The 24,447-nt window shown below is 42.7% G+C and overlaps 1 protein-coding gene across 1 annotated transcript in view; it reads right to left on the reverse strand.

The window, feature by feature from the left end:
* Nucleotides 1-24,447, reverse strand: part of LOC140737314 (probable voltage-dependent R-type calcium channel subunit alpha-1E) — a 619,860-nt gene that overhangs the window by 20,641 nt on the left and 574,772 nt on the right. Inside the window, 3 exon segments of the mRNA XM_073063744.1 lie at nt 16,228-16,334; nt 18,333-18,433; nt 22,569-22,676. Coding sequence (XP_072919845.1) covers nt 16,228-16,334; nt 18,333-18,433; nt 22,569-22,676 — 316 coding nt within the window.

Raw genomic sequence — 24,447 nt, forward strand, 5'->3', positions numbered from 1 at the left:
ATCTCTCCCGGGATTTGGTGTGTGTGTAATCTATTTTTACTCTTGTATAACCGTATCTACAGAGTTTTACAACTGACTCTAACTTGTTTTGGAGGTTCGAAGTCTTTAGTGAAGGCCTCCCTGTTTGTTGGTTCACAGTTTAATTGTTGATTTATTTTTCCCTTTTTAAAATATTTATTTATTTTATCTTTTTTTCCCTTTCTTCACCCCTTTTTTCTAATCTCTGAATTTTTTTCTCTCCTCTCTGTAAATGGTTGATAAATACTCGTCTTGAATTTATAATTTTCCCCTTCCTCTCTTTTTTTTTACCTTTTTTTTCCCTTTCTCTTACTTTATTCTTATATAATTTTTCGCGGGTAGGTTAGTTTTGGTTTTCTTCCGATTTTCTCTGTATTAAGTTTTATATTTCTGCAGAAGGTGTTCTAATCTGTAGTTATGTTTCCCAGTGCATAAACTAGTTACTATTTGCTATAATATTTATACGGAACTGTTGTCAATGACATAGATCTGGAAGTTGTATTTGGGTTAATTTTTTTGGTAGAGCTAGCTACTTGTTTTGGTAGCCGTCTAGTTTTGGGTTGTGTGGGTGGGGTGAGTTTTCCAGTTCCAACATCACTCACTGTATTTATTGTTTCTCTTCATTGCTCAGGACATGTATATGTTTTGATTTTACGAATCTATGTTTACATTTCTGCTCCCAGACTGCTAGTGTACTGCTTGACTTTTTATATGCCTGCTGCCTTTTATGCATTAGTAATTAATAATGGCTAGTGCACTTAAATTCGTGAGCTGGAATGTAAAGGGATTGAATCACCCTGTTAAAAGGAGGAAGGTATTCTCACATATCAAACAACTCAAAGCTGACATTGCTTTCCTTCAAGAAACTCATATTCGTTGTTTTGATAACTCCCGGCTTCTGTCAAAGTGGGCGGGTCAGCATTTTCATTCATCCTTTGCCGCTAAAGCTAGGGGAGTCTCCATTCTTATTAACTCAAATATTCCTTTTGAACTCCATAATAAAATATCTGATACAAATGGCCGTTTTATTATTGTTTCTGGTAAACTATATAACACTAAAGTTGCACTAGCAAACCTGTATGCTCCCAACTTTGACGATGTTAACTTTTTTGAACGGTTTTTTTCCTCACTACCAGACTTAAACTCATACTCTCTTATACTGGGTGGTGACTTCAACTGTTGGTTGGATCCTAAACTGGATCGATCGTCCTCTGTTACCAGATCACCTACTAAATCTGCCTTAGCTATCCAATCGTTTCTCTCTAATTTTGGTATCTCTGATATATGGCATTTCCTCCATCCTACGGAGAGAGATTATTCTTTTTTCTCACATGTTCACCATACCTTCACTAGAATTGACTATTTCTTACTCGATAACCAACTTATCCCATTTGCCCACTCTTGTGACCATCAGAGTATACTGATTTCTGACCATGCCCCAATTACCCTCTCTCTGAACTTTCCTGGTCTCCCTCAGAGGAATAAACACTGGCGGTTTGATTCAACTTTATTATCGGATGATGATTTTGTAAAATTTATTAAGGATCAGATAACCTTTTATTTTAACACTAATACATCACCTGAAGTGCCATCCCAGATTGTCTGGGATGCCATGAAAGCATATCTGAGGGGTCAAATAATCTCTTACATAGCAAATCTCAACAGAAGATCCCTTGCAGATCGATCAGACCTCATTAACCAGATTAAAGATTTGGATCAAATATATGCCCAAACTAAGAACCCTGAATTATACAAGAAGCGCGTTGAACTCCAAACTAAATTTAACCTTCTGTCCACTCAACCTGTCGAACGCCAACTTCTCGAAAGCAAGAGTCACTTTTACATTCATGGGGATAAGTCTGGTAAATTCCTAGCCAATCAGCTAAGGCGCTCCAAAGCCAAACAACATATTACAAAGATCCGGAAGGGGAACGGAGACTTTACATCGGATCATTTAGAAATTAATGACGCATTTAAAAATTTTTATTCTCGGCTTTATTCCTCTGAATCTCTGAATGACAATATCTCTGTTGATCAATTTTTACAGAATCTGAATATCCCCTCACTCTCATCTGATTTCAAAGCCAAACTCAATGCGCCTATATCATCAGAAGAAATATCTTTTGCAATTTCTGCACTGTCCCCAGGGAAATCTCCTGGACCTGATGGCTTCCCTGTGGAATTTTATAAATCATTTTCCTCACTTCTTTCTCCTCAGTTACTTTCAGTATTATCTGACTCGTTTAATTATGGCAAATTGCCACCCTCTTTCAATGAGGCATCTATTATTCTTCTTTTAAAAAAGGGCAAAGACCCAACAGAGTGTTCCTCGTACAGGCCGATCTCTCTGCTCAATGTTGATGTAAAGATCTTAGCTAAAGTGTTGGCTCATAGATTAGAAACTGTTATTCCCTCCATTATCTCTGATGACCAAACAGGCTTTATTAAAAACCGTCTCCCTTTTTTTAACATTCGGCGGCTATTTAATATTTTATACTCAGCTCCAACTGGGACTCCTGAATGTGTTATTTCCCTCGATGCGGAGAAAGCATTTGATCGTATAGAGTGGAACTACCTTTTTGCAGTCTTAGAAAAATTTGACCTCGGCCAAAGTTTCATCTCTTGGATCCAATTGCTGTACCTGTGTCCTACTGCTTCTGTTTTAACTAATTTTCAGAAATCCCAAGTATTTAATCTCAAACATGGCACTCGTCAGGGATGCCCCTTAAGTCCCTTTCTCTTTGATTTGGCTATAGAACCTCTGGCGATAGCATTTCGAAACTGTCCTGAATTGACCGGGATTTGGAGAGGGGGTGTTGAGCATAAAGTTTCTCTCTATGCTGATGACTTATTACTCTTTCTCTCAAATCCGTCTACATCCTTACCTCTAATGTTTTCACTTCTTGACCAGTTTAGCCAGATCTCTGGCTATAAACTTAATTTACATAAGAGTGAACTTTTCCCAATAAATAAAGAAGCACAAGAACTAATATTTCGTGATCTCCCTTTTAAAGTAGTCCATAATCAATTTACTTATCTTGGAATTACAGTCACAAGGAAGTTTAAAGATCTCTTTCGTGAAAACTTTGTCAACCTTTCATATGCTATAAAACAGAGTCTGGTACAATGGTCACCTCTATCTATGTCTTTGGTAGGTCGTATTAATGTTGTTAAAATGTATGTTCTCCCCAAATTTTTATACTTATTTCAATCTATCCCAATTTTTATTCCTAAATCGTTTTTTGATTCCTTAGACTCTATTATTTTGTCATATCTGTGGCAGAATAAGCGCTCTAGAATTAATAAAATCCACCTCCAAAAATCTAAAAAAGAGGGTGGCATGGCTTTACCTAACTTTCGCTTATATTATTGGGCAGCTAATATATGTTGTGCTACCTTCTGGTCTTTCTTCCACGGCCAACCCGAGTGCCCTAACTGGGTGGCAATGGAGTTGAGCTCCACTAAGGAATTATCTATCTCTGCACTTCTTGGCTCTGCACTCCTTAGCAGTCTGCCCAGATCAATAGCTAATCCTCTGGTTAGACACACTTTGCGTATATGTGCTCAGTTTAGGAAATGCTATGGTTTCCAGGGGTTTTCCGTTTCTAGCCCTGTCGCACATAATCACCTTTTTTTACCTACTACGTACGATTCAGCATTCCATGTTTGGTATAGGAAGGGCATTAGACATTTTGAAGATCTTTTCATTGATAATCGCTTCGCTTCTTTTCAGCAGCTCTGTTAAGTTCAACCTGCCTAACGCTCACTTTTTCAGATATCTCCAAATCCAACACTTTATTGCTCCTTTAATTCCTAACTTTCCTGAAATGCCTGCGAAAAATGCTATGGACCTATTTCTTTCCATTAATCCACTAGGTAAAGGTTTAATATCAATTATCCGAGATAAACTAGCAGCCTTACGACGGGCCCCTGTGGATAAAATTAAAATGGCCTGGGAGCAGGATTTAAATATCTCCTTATCCGAGGAGAGCTGGGACTCAGTTCTCAAATCGGTTAACTAAACCTCTCTTTGTGCTCACCATTGCCTTTTACAGTTTAAGATTGTTCATAAAGCCTATATGTCTAAATCTAAACTATCTCGATTCTACCCTGGCATTAGTCCGCTCTGTGATAAATGCAAGAGGGGCGTGGCCTCTCTCATCCATATGTACTGGTTCTGTCCTAGCTTGGAGAAATTCTGGAAAGATGTCTTCACTACATTATCGGGTATTCTGAATCAGCACCTAGAACCTAACCCCTGTTCGGTTTTTGGGGCGAGACAGATTTATGTCTGGGTCCGACCAAATGCCGAATACTATCCTTTGCCTCTCTCCTGGCTAGACGCTTGATCCTCCTTAAATGGAGAGATGTTGCCCCGCCCACTCATGCGCAATGGCTTAATGACATTATGGCCTGCTTGGACCTCGAAAAAATTCATTATTCAGTTCTTAATTCGGATCTAAAGTTCCATAAGGTCTGGGGACTTTTTATCGAGTACTTTCATAACCTTCCTCCTGACTAGGGTTTTTTTTTTTCTTTTTTTTTCTTCTTTTCGGTCCCTTGCTTTCAGCTCCCTTTTTTTTTCTGGTAGTAGGCATTATTATCCTCTGCTGCTAAGTGTATTCACAGTCTGGGAGTTTGACTGTCCTGACCTATACGCTTTATACGGTGTTGTGGTCGGTCTGGAGTTGTTGTTGTTTTTTATCTTGTGTTTTGGGGCTTGGGGAGGACACTAAGCTTACTTGTCTTTAATTTAGGTGCTTTTTTGTTAAGTTCTCTTCCTTTGTAGCATATTGTTATTGTACGCTTAATTTTGCACTGTATTAATGCTCCTCATTGGGATTTGGGGTTTTTAATTTGTAAAATGTTTTGAAAAACTAATATAAAACAAATGTTTTAGTACATTATGAGGGAGGTACTGAGGTGGAACTGAAACTTCTCATGTTGAGAAGTACATAAACTGCCAAAGGGCACTGTCCCTCACAATGACTGGAGATCTAGCTGCAGCAACTCTCTAGTGAGAAAGGTTCCACCATCTAGAGGCATTGATTTTACTCACACACTCGTACAGAAATGGTGGACTAAAGGGGTGAGGGGGAAGCCCTGATATAACAACAAGAAAAGCAACAGGAATAGGCCACTAGTTTACTCAATATAATCATAACTAATCTATCTTGGCATCAACTCTTCTGTGTCAGTTGTCCAGAACCCTAAATCTTTCAAATATTTATCTATCTTTACCTTAAATATAAGACCATAAGACATTGGAGCAGAATTAGGCTATTCTACCCCTTCTCCTACCTTCTCTCTGTAATCTTTGATGCCCTGATTAATTAAGAACCTATCAGCTTCTGCTATTAACATTCTCAACGATTTGGTGTCTAGAGCCCTCCATGCCAATGAGTTCCACAGAATCACTGTGCTCTGGTGAAAGATGTTCCTGCTCAACTCTGTTCCTAAAGGATGTCCTTATATTCTGAGTCTGTGCCTTCTGGTCCTAGACTCCTCCACTATAGGAAACATCCTCTCCATGTCCACTTGATCTAGACCTTTCGGTATACAATAGACTTCATGGATATCTCCCCTCATTCTTCTAAACTCCATCAAGTAAGTGCAAAACCATCAAATGCTCCTCATGTGTTAACCCTTTTATTCTCAGGATCATTGTCCCAAACCTCCTCTGGACCTTCTCCATTGCCAGTATCTCCTTTCTTAGATAAGGGGCCGAAAATTGCTCACTATATTCCAAGTGTGTTCTGACCAACTTCTTATAGAGCCTCAGCATTAATCCTTGTTTTTTTTAATCTCTCAAAATGAATTCTAACATTGCATTTGCCTTCCTTATCACCAACTCAATTTGCACATTAACCTTTAGTGAATCCTGTACAAGGGCTTCCCAAGTCCCTTTGCACCTTAATTCTTAATATTCTTCCTGTTTGGATGGTAGTCTGTGCATTAATTTCTCCTACTAAAGTGCATGAACATACACTATACAGTTATGTACTTTGCACACACTCCCTACACAGTATTCCATCTGTACTCTTTACTCATTCTCCTACTATGTCCAAGACCTTCTGCAGACTCCCTGTTTCCTCAACATTACCTGCTCCTCCACCTATCTTTGTATTGTCTGCAAATCTAGCCACAAAGCCCTCAATTCCGTCAACCAGATCATTGAAACATAATGTGAATAGATTCGGTCCCAGCACCAACTCCGTGGAACACCATTAATCACTGGCAGGCAACCAGGTAAGCCTCCCTTTATTCCCGCTCTTTGCTTCCTGCCAGTCAGCCAACCTTCTCTCCAGGGTATTATCTTTCCGTAATACCATGGGCTCTTATCTTGTTAAGCACCCTTGCACTGCTTTTTGTGAAATGCCTTCTAAGAATCCAAGTAAACCACATTCACTGATTTCCTTTGTCTATCGTGCCTGTTATTTCCTCAAGGAATTCCAGGTGAGAGTTCACCTGAAGGAAATGATACCACCTTCTGCCTATTTTATTATGTGCCTCCAATTCCCTGAAACCTCATCTTTAATAATCTGTGGGATGCTACGGTAGCATAGCGCGATGCTATTCCAGGTTGGGGCTTTGCAGTTCAGAGTTCAATCTTGCTGTCCTAGAAACATAGAAAACCTACAGCACAATACAGGCCCTTTGGCCCACAATGCTGTACCAAACATATACTTACTTTAGAAATTACTTAGGGTTACCCATAGCCCTCTGTTTTTTTAAGCTACATGTACTTATCCTGGAGTCTCTTAAAAGACCTGATTGTATCCACCTCCACCACTGTTGCAGGCAGCCCATTCCACACAATCACCCCTCTCTGCGTAAAAAACTTACCACTGACATCCCCTTTGTACCTACTTCCAAGCAACTTAAAACTGTGTCCTCTGGAAGGAGTTTCCATGAAATGTGTGGGTTTCCTCTGGGTGCTCCAGTTTCCTCCCACTTCCAAAAACACACCAGTTAGTATGTTAACTAGCCATTATAAATTGCCCTGTGACTAGGCTAGGGTTAAATTGGGATTGCTGGTGGCATGGCTTTAAGGACCAGAAAGGACTATTCTGCACTATACCTGAATTGAATTGACTTCATTTCTTACATCCTTCACATACATGAGGTGTAAAAATCTTTACGTTACATCTCCATTTAAATGTGCAATCATAGTAATTTATAATAAATAGAACAGTCAATGTAATATAGAAATACACTCAAATCAGTGTGAGTTCATCAGTCTGATGGCCTGGTGGAAGAAGCTGTCCTGGACCTGTTGGTCCTGGCTTTTATGCTGTGGTACCATTTCCCTGATGGTAGCAGCTGGGATAGATTGTGGTTGGGATGGTTTGGGTCCTCAATGATCCTCTTTACACACCTGTCCTTGTAAATGTCCTGAATCATGACTACACAACTGTAGTTGTAGTTCACAACTACAGATGTGCTGGGCTGTCTGCACCACTCTCTGCAGAATCCTGCGATTAAGGGAGGTACAGTTCCCATACTAGACAGTGACACAGCCAGCCAGGATGCTCTCAATTGTGCCCCTGTAGAAAGTTCTTAGGATTTGGGGGCCCATACCAAACTTCAACTGTCTGAGGTGAAAGAGCTGCTGTTGTGCCTTTTTTATCACACAGCTGGTGTGTACAGACCACGTGAGCTCTTCGGTGATATGGATGCTGAGGAACTTAAAATTGTTTACCCTCTCAACCCCAGATCCATTGATGTGTCAATAAGGGTTAGCCCATCTTCTTTGCTCCTGTAATCCACAACCAGTTCCTTTGTTTTTGCTGCATTGAGAGAGAGGTTGTTTTCTTGACACCACTGTGTCAGAGAGATGACTTCTTCTCTATAGGCCACCTTGTTATTGTTTGAGATTAGGCCAATCAATGTAGTGTCATTGGCAAATTTAATCAGCAGATTTGAGCTGTGGATGGTGATACAGTCACGGGTATACAGGGAGTAAAGAAGGGGACTCAGTACACAGCCCTGAGGGGCTCCTGTATTGAGAGTCAGAGGATTGGAGGTGAGGGAGCCCACTCTTACAATCTGCTGGCGATCTGATAGGAAGTCCAGGATCCAGCTGCACAAGGCAGGGCCAAGACCTCTACATACATACATACATAAATAAATAACTCCAATATCTACCCAACCATTGAAGTCAGGGGTAACTGGTCTATAATAGCCTGACTTTTGGCTCCCTCCCTTCTTATGGAGTAGAATAACATTTAAGATTTTCCAGTCCTCCATAAGCATTCATGAATTTAGTAATTCTTGAAAGATCACACACAAAATGCTGGAGGAACTCAGCAGGCCTGGCAGCATCTATGGAAAAAAGTACAGTCGACGTTTTGGGCCAAAACCCTTCGGCAGGATTGGAGAAATAAAGCTGAGAAGTAGTTTTAAAAGGTGGGGGGAGGGGAGAGAGAAACACAAGGTGATAGATGAAACCTAGAGGAGGGTGGGAATAAAGTAAAGAGCTGTGAAGTTGATTGGTGAAAGAGAGAAGGCTGTGGAAGAAAGCAAAAGGGGGGGAGGAGCCCCAGAGGGAGGTGATGAGCAGGCAAGGAGATAAGATGAGAGAGAGAAAAGGGGATGGGAAATTGTGAAGGGGGGGTGGGGGCATTACAGGAAGCTTGAGAAATGGATGTTCATGCCATCAGGTTTGGAGGCTACCCAAATGGAATAAGGTGTTGTTCTTCCAACCTAAGTGTGGCCTCACCATGACAGTGGAGGAGGCCATGGATGGACATATCAGAATGGGAAGTGAAATTAAAATGGGTGGTCACTGGGAGATCCTGCTTGTTCTGGCAGATGGAGCGTAGATGCTCGGCAAAGCAGTCTCCCAATCTACGTTGGGTCTCACCGATATACAGGAGGCCACATTGGGAGCAGCAAATACAGTAAATGACCCCAACTGACTCACAGGTGAAGTGTTGCTTCAGCTGGAAGGACTGTTTAGGGCCCTGAATGGTAGTGAGGGAGGAGGTGTAGGGCAGGTGTAGCACTTGTTCCGCTTGCAAGTGCCAGTAGGGGGATAGGTGGGGAGGGATGAATGGACAAAGTAGTAGTCACATAGGGAGTGATCCCTGAGGAAAGCAGAAAGTGGTGGTGGGGAGGGAAAAAGATGTGCTTGGTGGTGGGATCCCGTTCGAGGTGGCGGAAGTTTCGGAGAATTATGTGCTGGATGCAGAGGCTGGTGGGGTGGTGGGAGTGGACACCCTGGGAGGGTGGCGAGAGGATGGGGTAAAAGCATACGTATGTGAAATGGAAGAGGTTGGAGGAACAACGCCTTATATTCTGTTTGGGTAGCTTCCAATCTGATGGCATGAACATCGATTTCTCAAACTTCCTGTATTGCCTCCACACCCCCCCCCCACTTCACCATTTCCCTTCCCCTTTTCCCCCTCCCCCTTATCGCCTTGCCTGCTCATCGCCTCCCTCTGGTGATCCTCCCCCCTTTTACTTTCTTCCATGGCCTTCTGTCTCTTTCACCAACTTCCCAGCTCTTTATTTTATACCCCCCCCAACAGGTTTCACTTAGTACCTGGTGTGTCTCTCTCCCCTCCCCCATCTTCTTAATCTACCCCTCAGTTTTTTTTTCTCCAGTCCTTCCAAGCAGTTTCAGCCTGAAACAGCCACTGTACATTTTTCCATAGATGCTGCCTGGCCTGCTGAGATTCCTCAGCATTTTGTGTGTGTTGCTTGGATTTCCAGCATCTGCAGATGTTCCCTTGTTCGTGAATTCTTGAAAGATCATTACTAATGCCATCAAATCTCTTCAGTTACCTCTTTCAGAACACTGGGTTATAGTCCTTTAGGTCCAGGTGACTTACCTACCTTCAGAACTTTGTTTCCTAAACCCCTTCTCTTTAGAAATAGTGAATATAATCACTTATGAATGCCCCCATGATATGCACCAATTTCTGGCATACAGCTGGTGTCTTCTACAGTGATACTGTTCCAAAATCCACTCATATATATAATGTATGGTATGCTCTTTTATATTATTAGCTAGCTTACATTCATATTTTAATTTTTTTCTCTCCTTGTAGCTGTTTTTAGTTGGTTTTTTAAAGCTTCCCAGTCTTCTAGATTCCCACTATTTTTGTGATATTATTTGCCCCCTCTTTTGCTTTTATGCTGTTCTTGACTTTCCTTATCAGCTGTGGTTGCCTTATTCTCCCTTTAGAATAATTCTTCTTCACGATTAATCTAGCCTGAGCCTTCCAAATTGCTCCCTGAAATCTTTAGCCATTGCTGCTCTGCCATCATTTCTGCTAATGGCCCCTTCCAATCAACTTTGGTTAGTTCCTCTCTCATGCTTCTGTAATTCCCTTTACTCCACTAGAATGCCGATACATTTGATTTTAGCTTCTCCCTCTCAAACTGCGGGGTGAATTCTATTATTTTACCTTAAGATCCCTAATCAAATTAGATTCATTAAACAACATCCAATCCAGAATTGATGATCCCCTGGTGGGCTCAACCACAAGCTGTTCTAAAAAGTCATCTCATAGGCATTCTACAAATTCTTTCTCTTGGGAACCAGAACAAACCTGATTTTTCCAAATCCATCTGCAGATTTTTCCACCTGCATATTGAAATCTTCCATGACCATCATAACATTACCTTTTTACATGCTGTTTCTATACCCCACTGTAATTTGAACCCCACATTTGCCCTGTAGTGTGGGTCTGTATATAACTCCCATCAAGTTTTTTTTTACTCTTGCAGTGTCTTAACTCTACTCTCAAGGTTTTTAAATCTTCCGATCCTATGTCAGCTCTTTCTAACGATTCTATTCTATTTTTTTACCATCAAAGCCACCTCATCCCCTCTGCCTATCTGCCTGTCTTTTCTAACTGTGATCTTCTTTCAGCAACAACTCACTGAGAACCACAATGTCAGCCTTGCCAGCTTCTAACTGTGCTACAAGATCATCTACCTTATTTCACATTTTGCATGCATTCATATATAACACCTTTACTCCTGTATTCATTGCCCTTTTAAATTTTTCCCCATGTTACCGGTAGTTAAATTTTTATTCCTTTCTAAAGTTTTTGCTTTTTTCTTTATTCTGGAAACTTTTATAACCTCTTCTGCACTCTCCTTCCTTTTTACTTTACCCTCTCTTTTGAAACCACCCTCCTAAAGCCTTATCCGTAGCTTGATTATAGCATGTGATTCACCAGGACTCCGGTCCCAGTATGGTTCAGGTGGAGCAGCTCCCTCCTTTCCCAATACTGATGCCAGTGCTCTGCCAATTCAATTCCACTTCTCCCACTTCAATCTTTGGACCACCCATTTAGCTCTCTGATCCACTAAAATTTTTTGCCAATTTGCATGTGGCACAGGTAAGACATTATTACCTTTTTAGTTCTGTATTTTAATTTAACCCCTAGCTGCTCAAATTCCCTCAGCAGAACCCTCTTGTTTTCCTATTTTGTTAGTGCCCACGTGGACCACGACAACTGGATTTCTCCCCCTCCCACTCCATATTCGTCTGCAGGTCAGATGAGATGCCCTGAACCCAGGACACACAGCTTGCAGGACTCTCGATCCCTGTTACTGAGAATTGTGTCCATTTCCCTGACTATACAAACCCCTATCATGGCTACATTTCTCTTCTCTCCTCCCTCCTGAGTGGCTCCATGAACCATGGTGCCACAGTTCTGGAGCAACACTCTCAGACCGGTTAGGCAAGCTCAGGGGCTGAGGCACTACCTTTGGGATCCCACTGCCTGCCTCACTTGCAATTGCAGTTATACACTCTTGTCCCTGGTTAAATAGGTGAGATTGCCTCCTGAAACACAGTGTCCAGGTAACTTTCCTCTTCCCTAATGTATTGCCCTGTTTTAAACTCAGATTATATCTCATAGCATGGAGCAGTACAGCACAGGAACAGACCCTTTGGCCTGCAATACTGTGCCGAACCAATCAAATTAAAAATCAATGGCTATCTGAACTAATCTCTTCTGCCAACACAATGCCCACATCCTTCTACTTCCTTAACATTCACATACCTATCTAAACATCTCTTAAAAATCTCTAATGTATCTGCCTCTACCACCACCCCAGGCAGTGCATACCAGGCACCCAACACTCTCTGTGTAAAAAAAACCTTGCCCCTCACATTTCCTTTGAACTTATTTCTTCTCATCTTAAATACATGCCCTCTGGCATTTGACATTTCAGCCCTGGGGGAAAAAAGTCTGTCTACTCTATCTATGCTTTGCATAATCTTATAAACCTCTAGCCGAACTCCCCTCAGCCTCCATTGCTTCAGAGAAACAACCTAAATTTGTCCAACCTCTTGTTGTAGCACATTCTCTCTCATCCAGCAGTATCCTGGTAAACCTCTTCTGCACCCTCTCCAAAGCGTCAATATCCTTCTTATAATAGGGTGACCAGACCTATATGCAATACTCCAAGTGTAGCCTAACTGGAGTTTTATAAAACTGCAACATATCTTCCTGACTTTCGAACTCAGTGCATCAACTAATAAGAGCAGGCATGCCATCTGCCTTCTTAACCACCCTATTAGCCTGTATAGCCACTTTCATGGAGCTATATACTTGGACCCCAAGATCCCTCTGCTCCTCAACACTCTAGGATTTTGCCCTTACAAGTGTACTGTTTCTTTGCATTTGACTTCACATTTGGCTGGGTTAAACTCCATTGCAATTTTTCTGCCCATATCTCCCACTGATCTACTAACCCACCCTTCAACATTGTCATCCAGGTCATTTATATACATCACAAACATCCCAGTACAGATCTCTGCAGAACACCACTAATCACAGACCTCCGGCTAGAATAATTCCCTTCAACAACTACTATCTTCCATGGGCAAGCCAGTTTTGAATCCAAACTGCCAATTCATCATAAATCCCATTCACCTTAATCTTCTGGATGAGCCTCCCATGAGGGACCTTGTCAAAAGCCTTACTAAAATCCATGTAGGCAACATCCACTGTTCTATCTTCATCAATCACCCTCGTCACCTCATCAAAAAATGCAAACAAGTTAGTAAGACACGACTTACTCCGCACAAAGCCATGCTGGTTCTCCCTAATTAGGCTATGGTTTTCCAAATACTCATCAATCCTATCCTTAAGAATTCTCTCCTGTAACTTTCTTACCCTGACATGAGACTCACCAGTCCATAGTTTCCAGGGTGACCCCAGTTGCCTTCTTGAAAAATGGAACAATATTAGCTACTCACCAGTCCTTTGGGACCTTGCATCTGACTAGAGAGGACACAAAGATATTGGTCAATGAGCCAGCAATCTCATCTCTAGCCTTCCTCAATAACCCGGGGCAGATCCCTTCAGACCCTTTTAGCTATGTCTCCTTGTTCATGGTCCTCCCATGTAGCTCCTGCCTACTCTGTAAAAAATTCTTTCAGAGATTTGTAGTTAGAGCTAAGGTGCAGGATGCAAGTTCTTTAGGAGAGGGAAAGGGAATAGGCAACCACTTCTGGATACTCCTGTGGCTGATCCTCTCAAGAACAAGTATGCCACTTTAGATGCTGTTGGGAGGTGGAGAGTGACCTACCAGGGGAAAGCCCCTGCAATCAGGCTCTGGCTCAGAAAGGGAGAATATGACTGCAGTGTTGACAGGGGATTCAACAGACAGGGAAGCAGACAAGAGATTCTGTGAACATGAAAGAGACACCTGGATGGCATGTTGTCTCTCAGGTGCCAGGGTCAGGGATGTCTCAGATGGGGTCCACAGCTGTCTAAAGACAGGATGCTACAAGAGGCAAGTGCAGAAATTTCCAGGGCCCTTGCAGAGATATTTAAAACATCCTTTACGGCAGCAGAGGTACCAGAGGATTCAAGGATAGCCAATGTTGTTCTGCTGTTTAAAAAAGGCTCTAAAAATAAATCAGGAAATGATAGACCAGTGAGTATGACATCAGCTGTGGGAAAGTTATTGGAAGGTATTCTAAGGGACCGGATAGATATTTAGATAGTCAGTATGGCTTTATGTGTGGTAGGTGAGGTCTATTCAATCTTATGGAGTTTTTTCAAAACTCTAGGACAACAGATGAAGGCAAGGCAGTAGATGTTGTCTACACAGACTTAAGCAAGGTATTTGATAAGGTCCCGCATGGGAGGTTGGTCAAGAAGGTTCAGTTGCTTGGCATTCAAGATATGTGTTAAATTGGATTGGACATTGGTTTGTGGGAGAAACCAGACAGTGGTAGTAGATGGTTGCCTGTGTGACTGGAGGCCTGTGACTAGTGGAGTGCTGCTGGGATTGGTATTGGGTCCTTGTTTGTCATCTACATCAATGATCTGGATGATAATGTGGTTAACTGGAACTGCAGATTTGCTGATGACACCTAGATTGGGGGTGTAATGGACAGTGAGGAAGGCTATCATAGCTTGCAGAAGGATCTGCATCAGTTGAAAAAATGGGCTGAAAATTGGCAGATGGAATTTAATGCAGACAAGTGCATTGTGCACTTTGGTAGGACCAATGAAGGTAGGACTTACACAGTGAATAGTAGGGCACTGAGGAGTGCAGAAGAACAAAGGGGTCTGGGAATACAGGTACGTAATTCTTTGAAAGTGGCTTCACGGGTAGATAGGGCTGTAAAGAAAACTTTTGGCACATTGACCTTCATAGATGGAAGTATTGACTACAGGAGTTGGGATGTCATGTTGAAGTTGTGTAAGGCGGCAGCGAGGCCTAATTTGGAATTTTGTGTCAAGTTTTGGTCAGCTAATTTCAGGAAAAATCGTAATATGATAGAAAGAGTACAGAGAAAATTTACAAGGATGTTGCCTGGACTTGAAGACTTGAATTATGGGGAAAGGTTGAATAGGTTTGGAATTTATTTCCTAGATTGTGGGAGAATTAGAGGAGATTTGATAGAGGTATACAAAATTATGAGGGACACAGAGAGGGTACACACAAGCAGGCTTTTTCCACAGAGTTTGGGTGAGACTAGAACTAGAGGTTAAGTGTGAAAGGTGAAATGTTTAAGGGGAACATGACGGGCGACTTTTTCACTCTGAGGGCCATGAGAGTGTGGAACAAGCTGTCAGTGAAAGTTATGGATAGGATTTGATTTCAACATTTTAAGAATAGTTTGGGCAAGTATATGAATGGGAGGTATATGGTCCATATGTAGGTCCATGGGACCAGGCAAAATAAGTCAGCATGAACTAGATGGGCTGAAGGGATTCAATTCCTTGTGTATATTCAAGTGTTCCTGACATGTTTTTTTCAGCTCCTTCATCTGTTTGATCTACTTCCTTGGAGAGGTCACCAAACATCAGATGTAAGAAATTATACACCATACACATCAGTGCCTCGGGACAGAATATATTTACACCTATACGGGCCACTTGGAACAGGCAAACGCTGCAGGGTTGAGTGCTGTGCCACAGTTTAGTATCTGGCCTAATCCCTTTGAACCAAAATTGTTGGTCTTTTGGTGGGTTACTAAAAGCTACGTGGGCTGTGGCCCCTCACCACAATCTGGACCATGGAAGATCGTGTGTCCAATTCCTTATCTCCTAACTCAGTTGTGCCTCTAACTTGCAATATCTGTTCCCTTTATCCCACCCCTTCCTTAATTCTCTTGTTCTTTGATTCTAATGATCATGGCTCTTCCCTCAATTTCACCTCTTCCTTAATCCCACTTTTTCTCATTGAAACTACTTTTGCAATCCCATATCTTCCCTTGATCCTGCCCCTTTCTCATTCCTACGTCTTCCCTCTGTCCCACCCTTTCCCTTGATCCTTTCTCTTCCCTTCTCTTGAAGCTGTCCTCGATAATTACGTTGTCCCTTTCTTATATTCTGTTCCCCTTATTGATCCTTACATTGCCGCTGTCCTTGACTTGAACTGATTCATGCTCTGATTCTGCCTGTTGCTCCGGTTATCTCTCTGGCCTCAGACTAATCTGTTAATGTACCTGGTGGGGGAAAGGTCTGTTCTCATTCTGGTGTGAAAGACCTGTTCCCCTTCACACTCAGATTTGAGCCCTGTGTGCACACTCTAGCTGCTGGATGGCCTTCCACAAACTTCTGGTGTTGCTTTAATGGTCCACCTTAGGTGCTAAAGGTTTTGCTGGCTTCAATCCCTCTAGTTTTGAAATTGGAAACCAGTTAAAAACATCCAGTCAGATTTTACCACCTAGAGTCACAAACCATGATTGACGCAGGGCAGCAATCACATGGAACTTACAAGTCAGGTCCTCTGTCTGCCTGCAGAAAAGGCAAACCTTTAGAGCTCGAGATGATCTGTGGAGGTAGAGAGGAAGCTTCCATCCGCTGGAACATGGGTGTTCGACTCTAAGCAAAGAGAGAAGGTGTATTCATCACACTGCGTGGCTTGTCCAAAGAACTCCATTCATAACTCAGAGTGGAGTTACTCACTCACCCTGGATCATAGAACATGTAACAGTACAGCACAGGAACACGTACTGAACTAATTAAACAACTAAACTAATCCCTTTTGGCTACACAATGTCTGTATCCCTCCATTCTCTGTCTCTCTCATATCTGACTCCACCATCATCTTGGGCAGTGCTCTCCTGTACCCACAAGTCTCTATGTAAACAAATGCGCCTTACACATACCCTTTGAACTATTCTCCTCTTGTGTTAAATGCATTAGACATTTCAACTCTGGGAAAAATAAACTATGCCTCTCGTAATTGTATAAACCTCTGTCGAGACCTTTTGCCTCCATTTCTCCAGAGAAAATAACCCAACTTTGTCCAGCTTTTCCTAATAGCACATGTCCTCTAATTCAAGCAGCATTCTGGTAAACCTCTTCTGCACCCTCTCCAAAGCCTCAACATCTTTCTTACAATGGGATGACCAGAAATGAATGTAATACTTGAAGTGCGGTTTAGCTGAAGTTTTATATAGCTGTAGCATGACTTCCTTACTCATACTCAAAACCACAACCAATGCAAGCAACAATAAAATATGTCCTTTTTATCACTCTATTAGATTTCAGGCAGCTATAGACTTTGACCTCTTTTACTGTTTGAGGTCCTGCAATTAACAATGTACTCTCCATAGGAGCAGAATCAGGCCACCTGGCCCAAAGAGTTTGCTCTACTAGTTGATAATGGCTGATTTATTTTTTCCTCTCAACCCGATTCACTTGCCTTCTAACTGTAACCTTTGATGCCCTCACTATTCAGGATTTATCAGCTGCTTTAACTATAGGCATTGACTTAGCCTCCACAGTCATCTGTGTCAATGCTGTAGATTCACTGCCGTCTGACTAAATAAATGTCTCTTAATTTCAATTCTAAAATATGTTCTTTTATTCTGAGCTATGCACTCTGAACTTAGACTCTCTCACTACTGGAAATGTCCTCTCCACATCCACTCTAACCAGGCCTTTCAATATTTGGTAGGTCCCTCTTGTGTTTGATCTCTCAAATTTCCACTCCTTACACTTAGCCAGATTAAACTTCAGCTGCTATTACTCTGCAACTGATCTATATCCCACTGTATCCTTGGCAATCTTCTATGCTATTCACAGCACCAATCTTTATTTATAATCAAGACTGCAGCTCTCTGAGATAAAAGAAAGCAAATCAACAACTCTTCCTGCCTGCTGAGCTGCCAAGTCAAACATCCTTTCACTGTTACACCTTCTCTTCAGCTTCTGACCTGAATCTTGTTATTGACAGGCATTTGGTGAAAGTGATCAGTACAGCAGATTCACTATTGCTGTGCAGTTGAATAATGGAATGAAGCATGACTACTCTACAAAGTTAAACAACAGCTGAGACACGACCACTGAGTATTGTTGGCGGTATCACATCTAAATACCTGAGGTGCTCCACATGAGGACCTCAACACTTGTTTTTTTTAACTTATTCTAGACCCCAACCATCACTAGTTACACCATTGTCTCAAATATTGCTCCCTTTATTTTACCTTTTATTTTACCCACCCCATTTTCTCCAGAAGTCCTCCCTCATCTTCTCTTCACTTTTCCCATCTTCCCCAAAGTCGTCAAGCATTCCAGCCCCTGCTTCCAAATGCAGGTCTTTCCATTCACACAGTTGTGTTCATCTCCTCTCTGAATTTAATCCAGCTCACCTTCCCTCACATTAGAATTTGTACATTCTGTTCATCACTTCTCTGTCCCAATTCACCTGGTCACCTCTTCAGACATTTCACCTACACACCCCTCCACCACATTTACTTTTCTTTTCTATTTCCTTTCCCATTTCATACACTCTATCTTTTCTACCATTTTCATCTCACACTTCAGTTTCTCATTGTGTACAATATTTAGTTTGTGTTATCCTGAGGCCAGTACCTGCTCTTCCTGCAGTTTCTGATACTTCTTGTTCTTGCTCTGTTTGTAGTAGTCCATGATCATCATGGCAGCGTAAATTTTCCCAACTGTTAAGTCTGTGTCTGGAGGAGATTGGGAGATAGAGTCAGAGAGAGATGCAGCACAGAAACTGAACCCACCTACACCAATCCTACATTAGTACCATTTTAAAAAATTCTACCTATTAAATGCTCCCAATGGCCTGTGCCTCAAATAGCCTCTGACAACCAAATCCAGTTCCTGGCCTTCATGTGTGGCTTAGCTACTAAGCCCAACGGAACTATTTCTACTGACTCTAAAAGGTTACTGATGCCTTAAAACCAGACATGGGGCACATCAGCCATGGTTGGCAGCTCACCTGGGAGAAGGAAAACTCTGATCTTAAACTTCTGCTGTCTTGTGGTTATACCCACTCAGAAGGATTCAGGAATAAACGCCAAGGTAAAACTCTGGAGCTGGAGTCCCTAAGGCAGTCCCACATTGAGTTCAATGCTGACTGGCAACTCCAGCGATGCTGCTGGTACCAAATTGTATTGGTCTTTGCTGTTCCTTTAGGTTCGTCAGATACATGGAAAGGAGGAGCAGCAGCTCTCCATATTGTGCTGCCCAGGCTTTGAATATGTAGACAGATAGGATACAACATCCATGGTCGACCCTGACTGACAGAGGCTCATTCATTCATTCATTCATTCTCACTGCATTCTCTTTGTGTCCTCCCCAGATTCTAACACGCATTAGGGTCAATTTACAGCAGCCAACTAACTGTGGGTGGAGACTAGAGCATTAGGCGGAAACCCACATGGACACAGAGAGAAGATGCAAATGCCATGTAGACAGCAAGTCTCTGGTACTGTGAGGCAATAGCTCTATCATCTGTGCCACTGTGCCATCTGAAGATATTCGGTGATCCAGAAATCAGTCATATTGCAAACATACACAGCCATCAAGGACAAACAGTAAAAACACTATTGCCTTATGTACTGCCATTTAACAAGGAACAGTATGGTTCCTTGACAACACAGTGTGGAAGACCACAGTTTAAAGTGATTGTGCAGCATAGATCATCTTGGATGGAACATCTATGGGCCCACAACTGTCCTTGAATTTGAAAGAGGACGGATTTTGGATCTATCTATGGAGGCCCATGATAGAAAGCTGAAGTTCATTTACAATGGTTCTGTTCAGGAAATAAAATGTGTATCATAGAGCCATACAGTTTGGAAAAAGGGCTTTCAGCCCACCTTGTCCATGCTATCTACCTTGACCTGGTCCCACGTGACTGTGTAGAGTCCTTCTAAATCTTTCTATTCATGAGGCTGTACAGTCCTTTCAAACACTGTAATTGTATCCATCTCTACCATTTTCTCTGACAGTTTGTACCCCCCCACGCCTCAGCCCCCTTTCAAACACTTCCTTTCCTCACTTTAAACCTCTACCTTATATCTTTAGATGACCCTACTACGGGGAAAAGACTGACCATCCACCTTGCTTACCCACTTCACTGCCTTCAACACTTCAGGGAATAAAGCCCCACCCCATTAGACTCTCCATATATCTAAAGTCCTGGTAACATTCTTGTAAATTTTTTCTGCACACTTTCCAGCTTAATTAGACTATAAGATATAGGAGCAGAATTAGGCCATTTGGCCCATCGAGTCTGCTCTGCCATTTCATCAGGGCTGATACATTTTCACTCTCAGCCCCAATTTCCAACCCTCTCCCCATATCCCTTTATGCCCTGACTAATCATGAATCTCTGACTTAAATACACTCAATGACTTGGTCTCCACAGGTGCCTGTAGCACCGAATTCCACAGAATCACCACTCGCTGGCTAAAGAAATATCTCCTCATCTACATTCTAAATGGATGCCCCTCTATTCTGAGGCTGTGTGCTCTGGTTTTAGACTCACCTACTATTGGAAACATCCTCTCCACATCCACTTTATCGAGGCCTTTCACTATTTGATAGATACAATGAGGTCACCCCTCATCCTTCTCAATTTCAGTGAGTAAAGGCTCAGGGCCACCAAATGCTCCTCATATGACAAGCCATTCAATCCTGGAATCATTTTTGTGAATGTCCTTTGAACCCTTTCCAATGTCAGCACATCCTTTCTTAGATATGGGGCCCAAAACTGCTCACAATACTCCAAGTGAGGCCTCAATAATGCTTTATAAAGCCTTAGTATTATATCATTTTTATAAATTCTAATCCTTTCAAAATGAATGCTAACATTGCATTTACCTTCCTCACCTCTGACTCAACCTGTAAGTTAACCTTTAGGGAATCCTGCTTGAGGACACCCAAGACCCCGTTGCACTTCGGATTTTTAAAATTTTTCCATGTTTGGAAAATAATCTATGCTTTTATTCCTTCTACCAGAGTGCAAGTCCATACTCTTCTCAACACTGCATTTTATCTGCCATTTCTTTGTCCATTCTCCTAATCTGTCTAAATCATTCTGTAGCCTCTCTACTTCTACAAAACTACCTGGCCCTCCACCTACCTTCATATCATCCACAAACTTGGCCACAAAGCAATGAATTTTGTCATCCAAAAGATAGACATATAACGTAAAAAGAATTGGTCCCAACACAAATCCCAGTGGAACACCACTACTCACTGGCAGCCAACCAGAAAAGTCTCCCTTTATTCCCACTCTTTGCCTCCTGCCAATCAGCCAATGCTCTATCTGTACTAGTATCTTTCCTGTAATACCATGGCCTCTTAGCTTATTAAGCAGCCTCATGTGTGGCACCTTGTCAAAAGCCTTCTGAAAATCCTAGTCCTTTGTCTATCCTGCCTTATTTCTACAAAGAATTCTAACAGATTTGTCAGGCAAGATTTTCCCTTGAGGAAACCATGCTGACTACGCCTTATTTTATCATGTGTCTCCAAGTACCCCGAAACCACATCCTTAACAATCAACTCCAACATCTTCCCAATCACAGAGGTCAGACCAACTGGCCTATAATTTCCTTTCTTCTGCTTTCCTCCTGTCTTTAAGAGTGGAGTGACATTTGCAATTTTCCATTCCCTCAGAACCATGCCAGAATTAATTGATTTTTGAAAGATCATTAATAATGCCTCCACAATCTTTTCATTCATAATTTTCAGAACCCTGGGGTGTATATCATCTGGTCTAAGCAACCTATCTACCTTCAGACCTTTCAGCTTCATAAGCCCCTCCAGAGTAATGACAACTTAAAACACACACTTCCTCTCCAGCATCATTTTCCAGTGGTCCGCTATCTACTCTTGCCTCTCTTTTACACTTTAAATATCTAAAGAAACTTTTGGTATCCTCGTAAATATTACTGGCTAGCTTACCTTCATATTCCATCTTTTTCTTCTTTATGACTTTTTTATTGTGTTCCTTTCCAATCAATTTTGGCCAGCTCCTCTTTCACATCTCTGCAGTTCCTTTTACTCCACTGTAATACTGATACACTTGACTTTAGCTCTTTGTTCTCAAATTGCAATGTAAATTCTATCATATTATGATCATTTACCCCAAGGGGTTCTTCAGCTTCAACTCTGATTAATTCCGGTTCATTGCATGACACCCAATCCAGAATAGCTGATCCCCTATTGGGCTTAACCATGAGCTGTACTAAAAAGCCATGTAGTAGGCATTCTGGAAAATCCCCCTCTTGGGATCCAGCAAGATCCCAATCTAGCTGCATATTGACTATCATAACATGACACCTATTTTTTATCTCCCATTGTAATTTATAGATCACATCTTTATCGTGGTTTGGGGGGGGGGCGGTCCCAAAGCTCCCATCAGGGTCCTTTTACCCTTGCAGTTCCTTAGCTCTACCCACAACAATTTAATATCGTCCAATCCTCTGTTACATCTATCTAATGATTTGATTTCATTTGATAATGATGTCCTTTCAGTAGCTGGGTGACCAGAATATAATTGAAAAATCTATAATTCAGGAAAATTACAATTCTTAACTCTGGATGGTCTTCTAATTTAGAATTTTAAGGCTTATGGTTGATCATTGATTACTGAAACCTTTGGGTGATTTGAGCTGTCCATGGCCATTTCCAGCACACCTTTCATGGTACACAGCACACTTTTTTTGGACAGGAACATGTCTCACTTACTGAAAAGTCATTGATCTGAACTGTTAATTATTTCTGTCTTCACAGATGCTACCTCCCCCTGCTAAGTATTTCCAGCAATCTGGGTTTCTCTTCACTTACATGAGTGCATGGGAACCAAGAGGTCCAGGGTCTTCTGTGATAGATGAGGCCAAATTGTCATGATTTCCTTTCTCAGTTCTGCATCCAGCTGCTGTTTGTCTGCTCCACCTGACAGAGAAATTTGTTCAGGAAGCACAGGTCAGTATTCACAACTCACAATCTGGAGAGCACAGGAACACTGCCCCAAACTGAGAAATAACTGGCAATTACAAACAATTCCTTTATTAATGAATAAAAGAGACCTATCAATTTTCAAATATCTCCCTGAGAATTCTGTACCTAAAGAAGGTGTGTGTTGTTGGTAAGGTCAGTGTTTGGTGCCCATCACTGATTTAGGCAATCACAAGGAAGGATCAGTCTGAGATTATGAATTTTGGCATGTCACTGAACACTCTAACTTCCAGAGGTGTATTGTTGAAAGTACTGTAACTGAAGATATATGTAAGGAATTTGTACATTCTCCCCATGAGTGCATGGGTTTCCACTGGGTGTCACGAGGAAATCTGTAGATGCTGGAAATTCAAGCAACACACACAAAATGCTGGTGGAACGCAGCAGGCCAGGCAACATCTATAGGGAGAAGCGCTGTCGACATTTCAGGCCGAGACCCTTCGTCAGGACTAACTGAAAGAAAAGATAGTAAGAGATTTGAAAGTAGGAGGGGGAGGGAAAAATGCGAAATGATAGGAGAAGATCAGAGGGGGTGGGGTGAAGCTGAGAGCCAGACAGGTGATTGGCGAAAGTGATACAGAGCTGGAGACGGTAATGGATCATGGGACGGGAGGCCTCGGGAGAAAGAAAGGGGGAGGGGAGCACCAGAGGGAGATGGAGAACAGGCAGAGTGATGGGCAGAGAGAGAGAAAAAAATAAATATATCAGGGATGGGGTAAGAAGGGGAGGAGAGGCATTAACAGAAGTTAGAGAAGTCAATGTTCATGCCATCAGGTTGAAGGCTACCCAGCTGGTACATAAGGTGTTGTTCCTCCAACCTGAGTGTGGCTTCATCTTGACAGTAGAGGAGGCCATGGATAGACATATCAGAATGGGAATGGGACGTGGAATTAAAATGTGTGGCCACTGGGAGATCCTGCTTTCTCTGGCGGACTGAGCGTAGGCGTTCAGCGAAATGGTCTCCCAGTCTACGTCGGGTCTCACCAAAATATAAGAGGCCACACCGGGAGCACCGGACACAGTACACCACACCGGGAGCACCGGACACAGTATACCACACCGGGAGCACCGGACACAGTACACCACACTGGGAGCACCGGACACAGTACACCACACCGGGAGCACCGGACACAGTACACCACACCGGGAGCACCGGACGCAGTACACCACACCGGGAGCACCGGACACAGTACACCACACCGGGAGCACCGGACACAGTACATCACACCGGGAGCACCGGACACAGTACACCACACCGGGAGCACCGGACGCAGTACACCACACCGGGAGCACCGGACACAGTACATCACACCGGGAGCACCGGACACAGTACACCACACCGGGAGCACCGGACGCAGTACACCACACCGGGAGCACCGGACGCAGTACACCACACCGGGAGCACCGGACACAGTACATCACACCGGGAGCACCGGACACAGTACACCACACCGGGAGCACCGGACGCAGTACACCACACCGGGAGCACCGGACGCAGTACACCACACCGGGGGCACCGGACACAGTACACCACACCGGGAGCACCGGACGCAGTACACCACACCGGGAGCACCGGACGCAGTACACCACACCGGGAGCACCGGATGCAGTACACCACACCGGGAGCACCGGACACAGTACACCACACCGGGAGCACCGGATGCAGTACACCACACCGGGAGCACCGGACACAGTACACCACACTGGG

This window comes from Hemitrygon akajei, chromosome 12 (assembly GCF_048418815.1).
Source record: "Hemitrygon akajei chromosome 12, sHemAka1.3, whole genome shotgun sequence".
Classification (NCBI taxonomy): Eukaryota; Metazoa; Chordata; class Chondrichthyes; order Myliobatiformes; family Dasyatidae; genus Hemitrygon; species Hemitrygon akajei.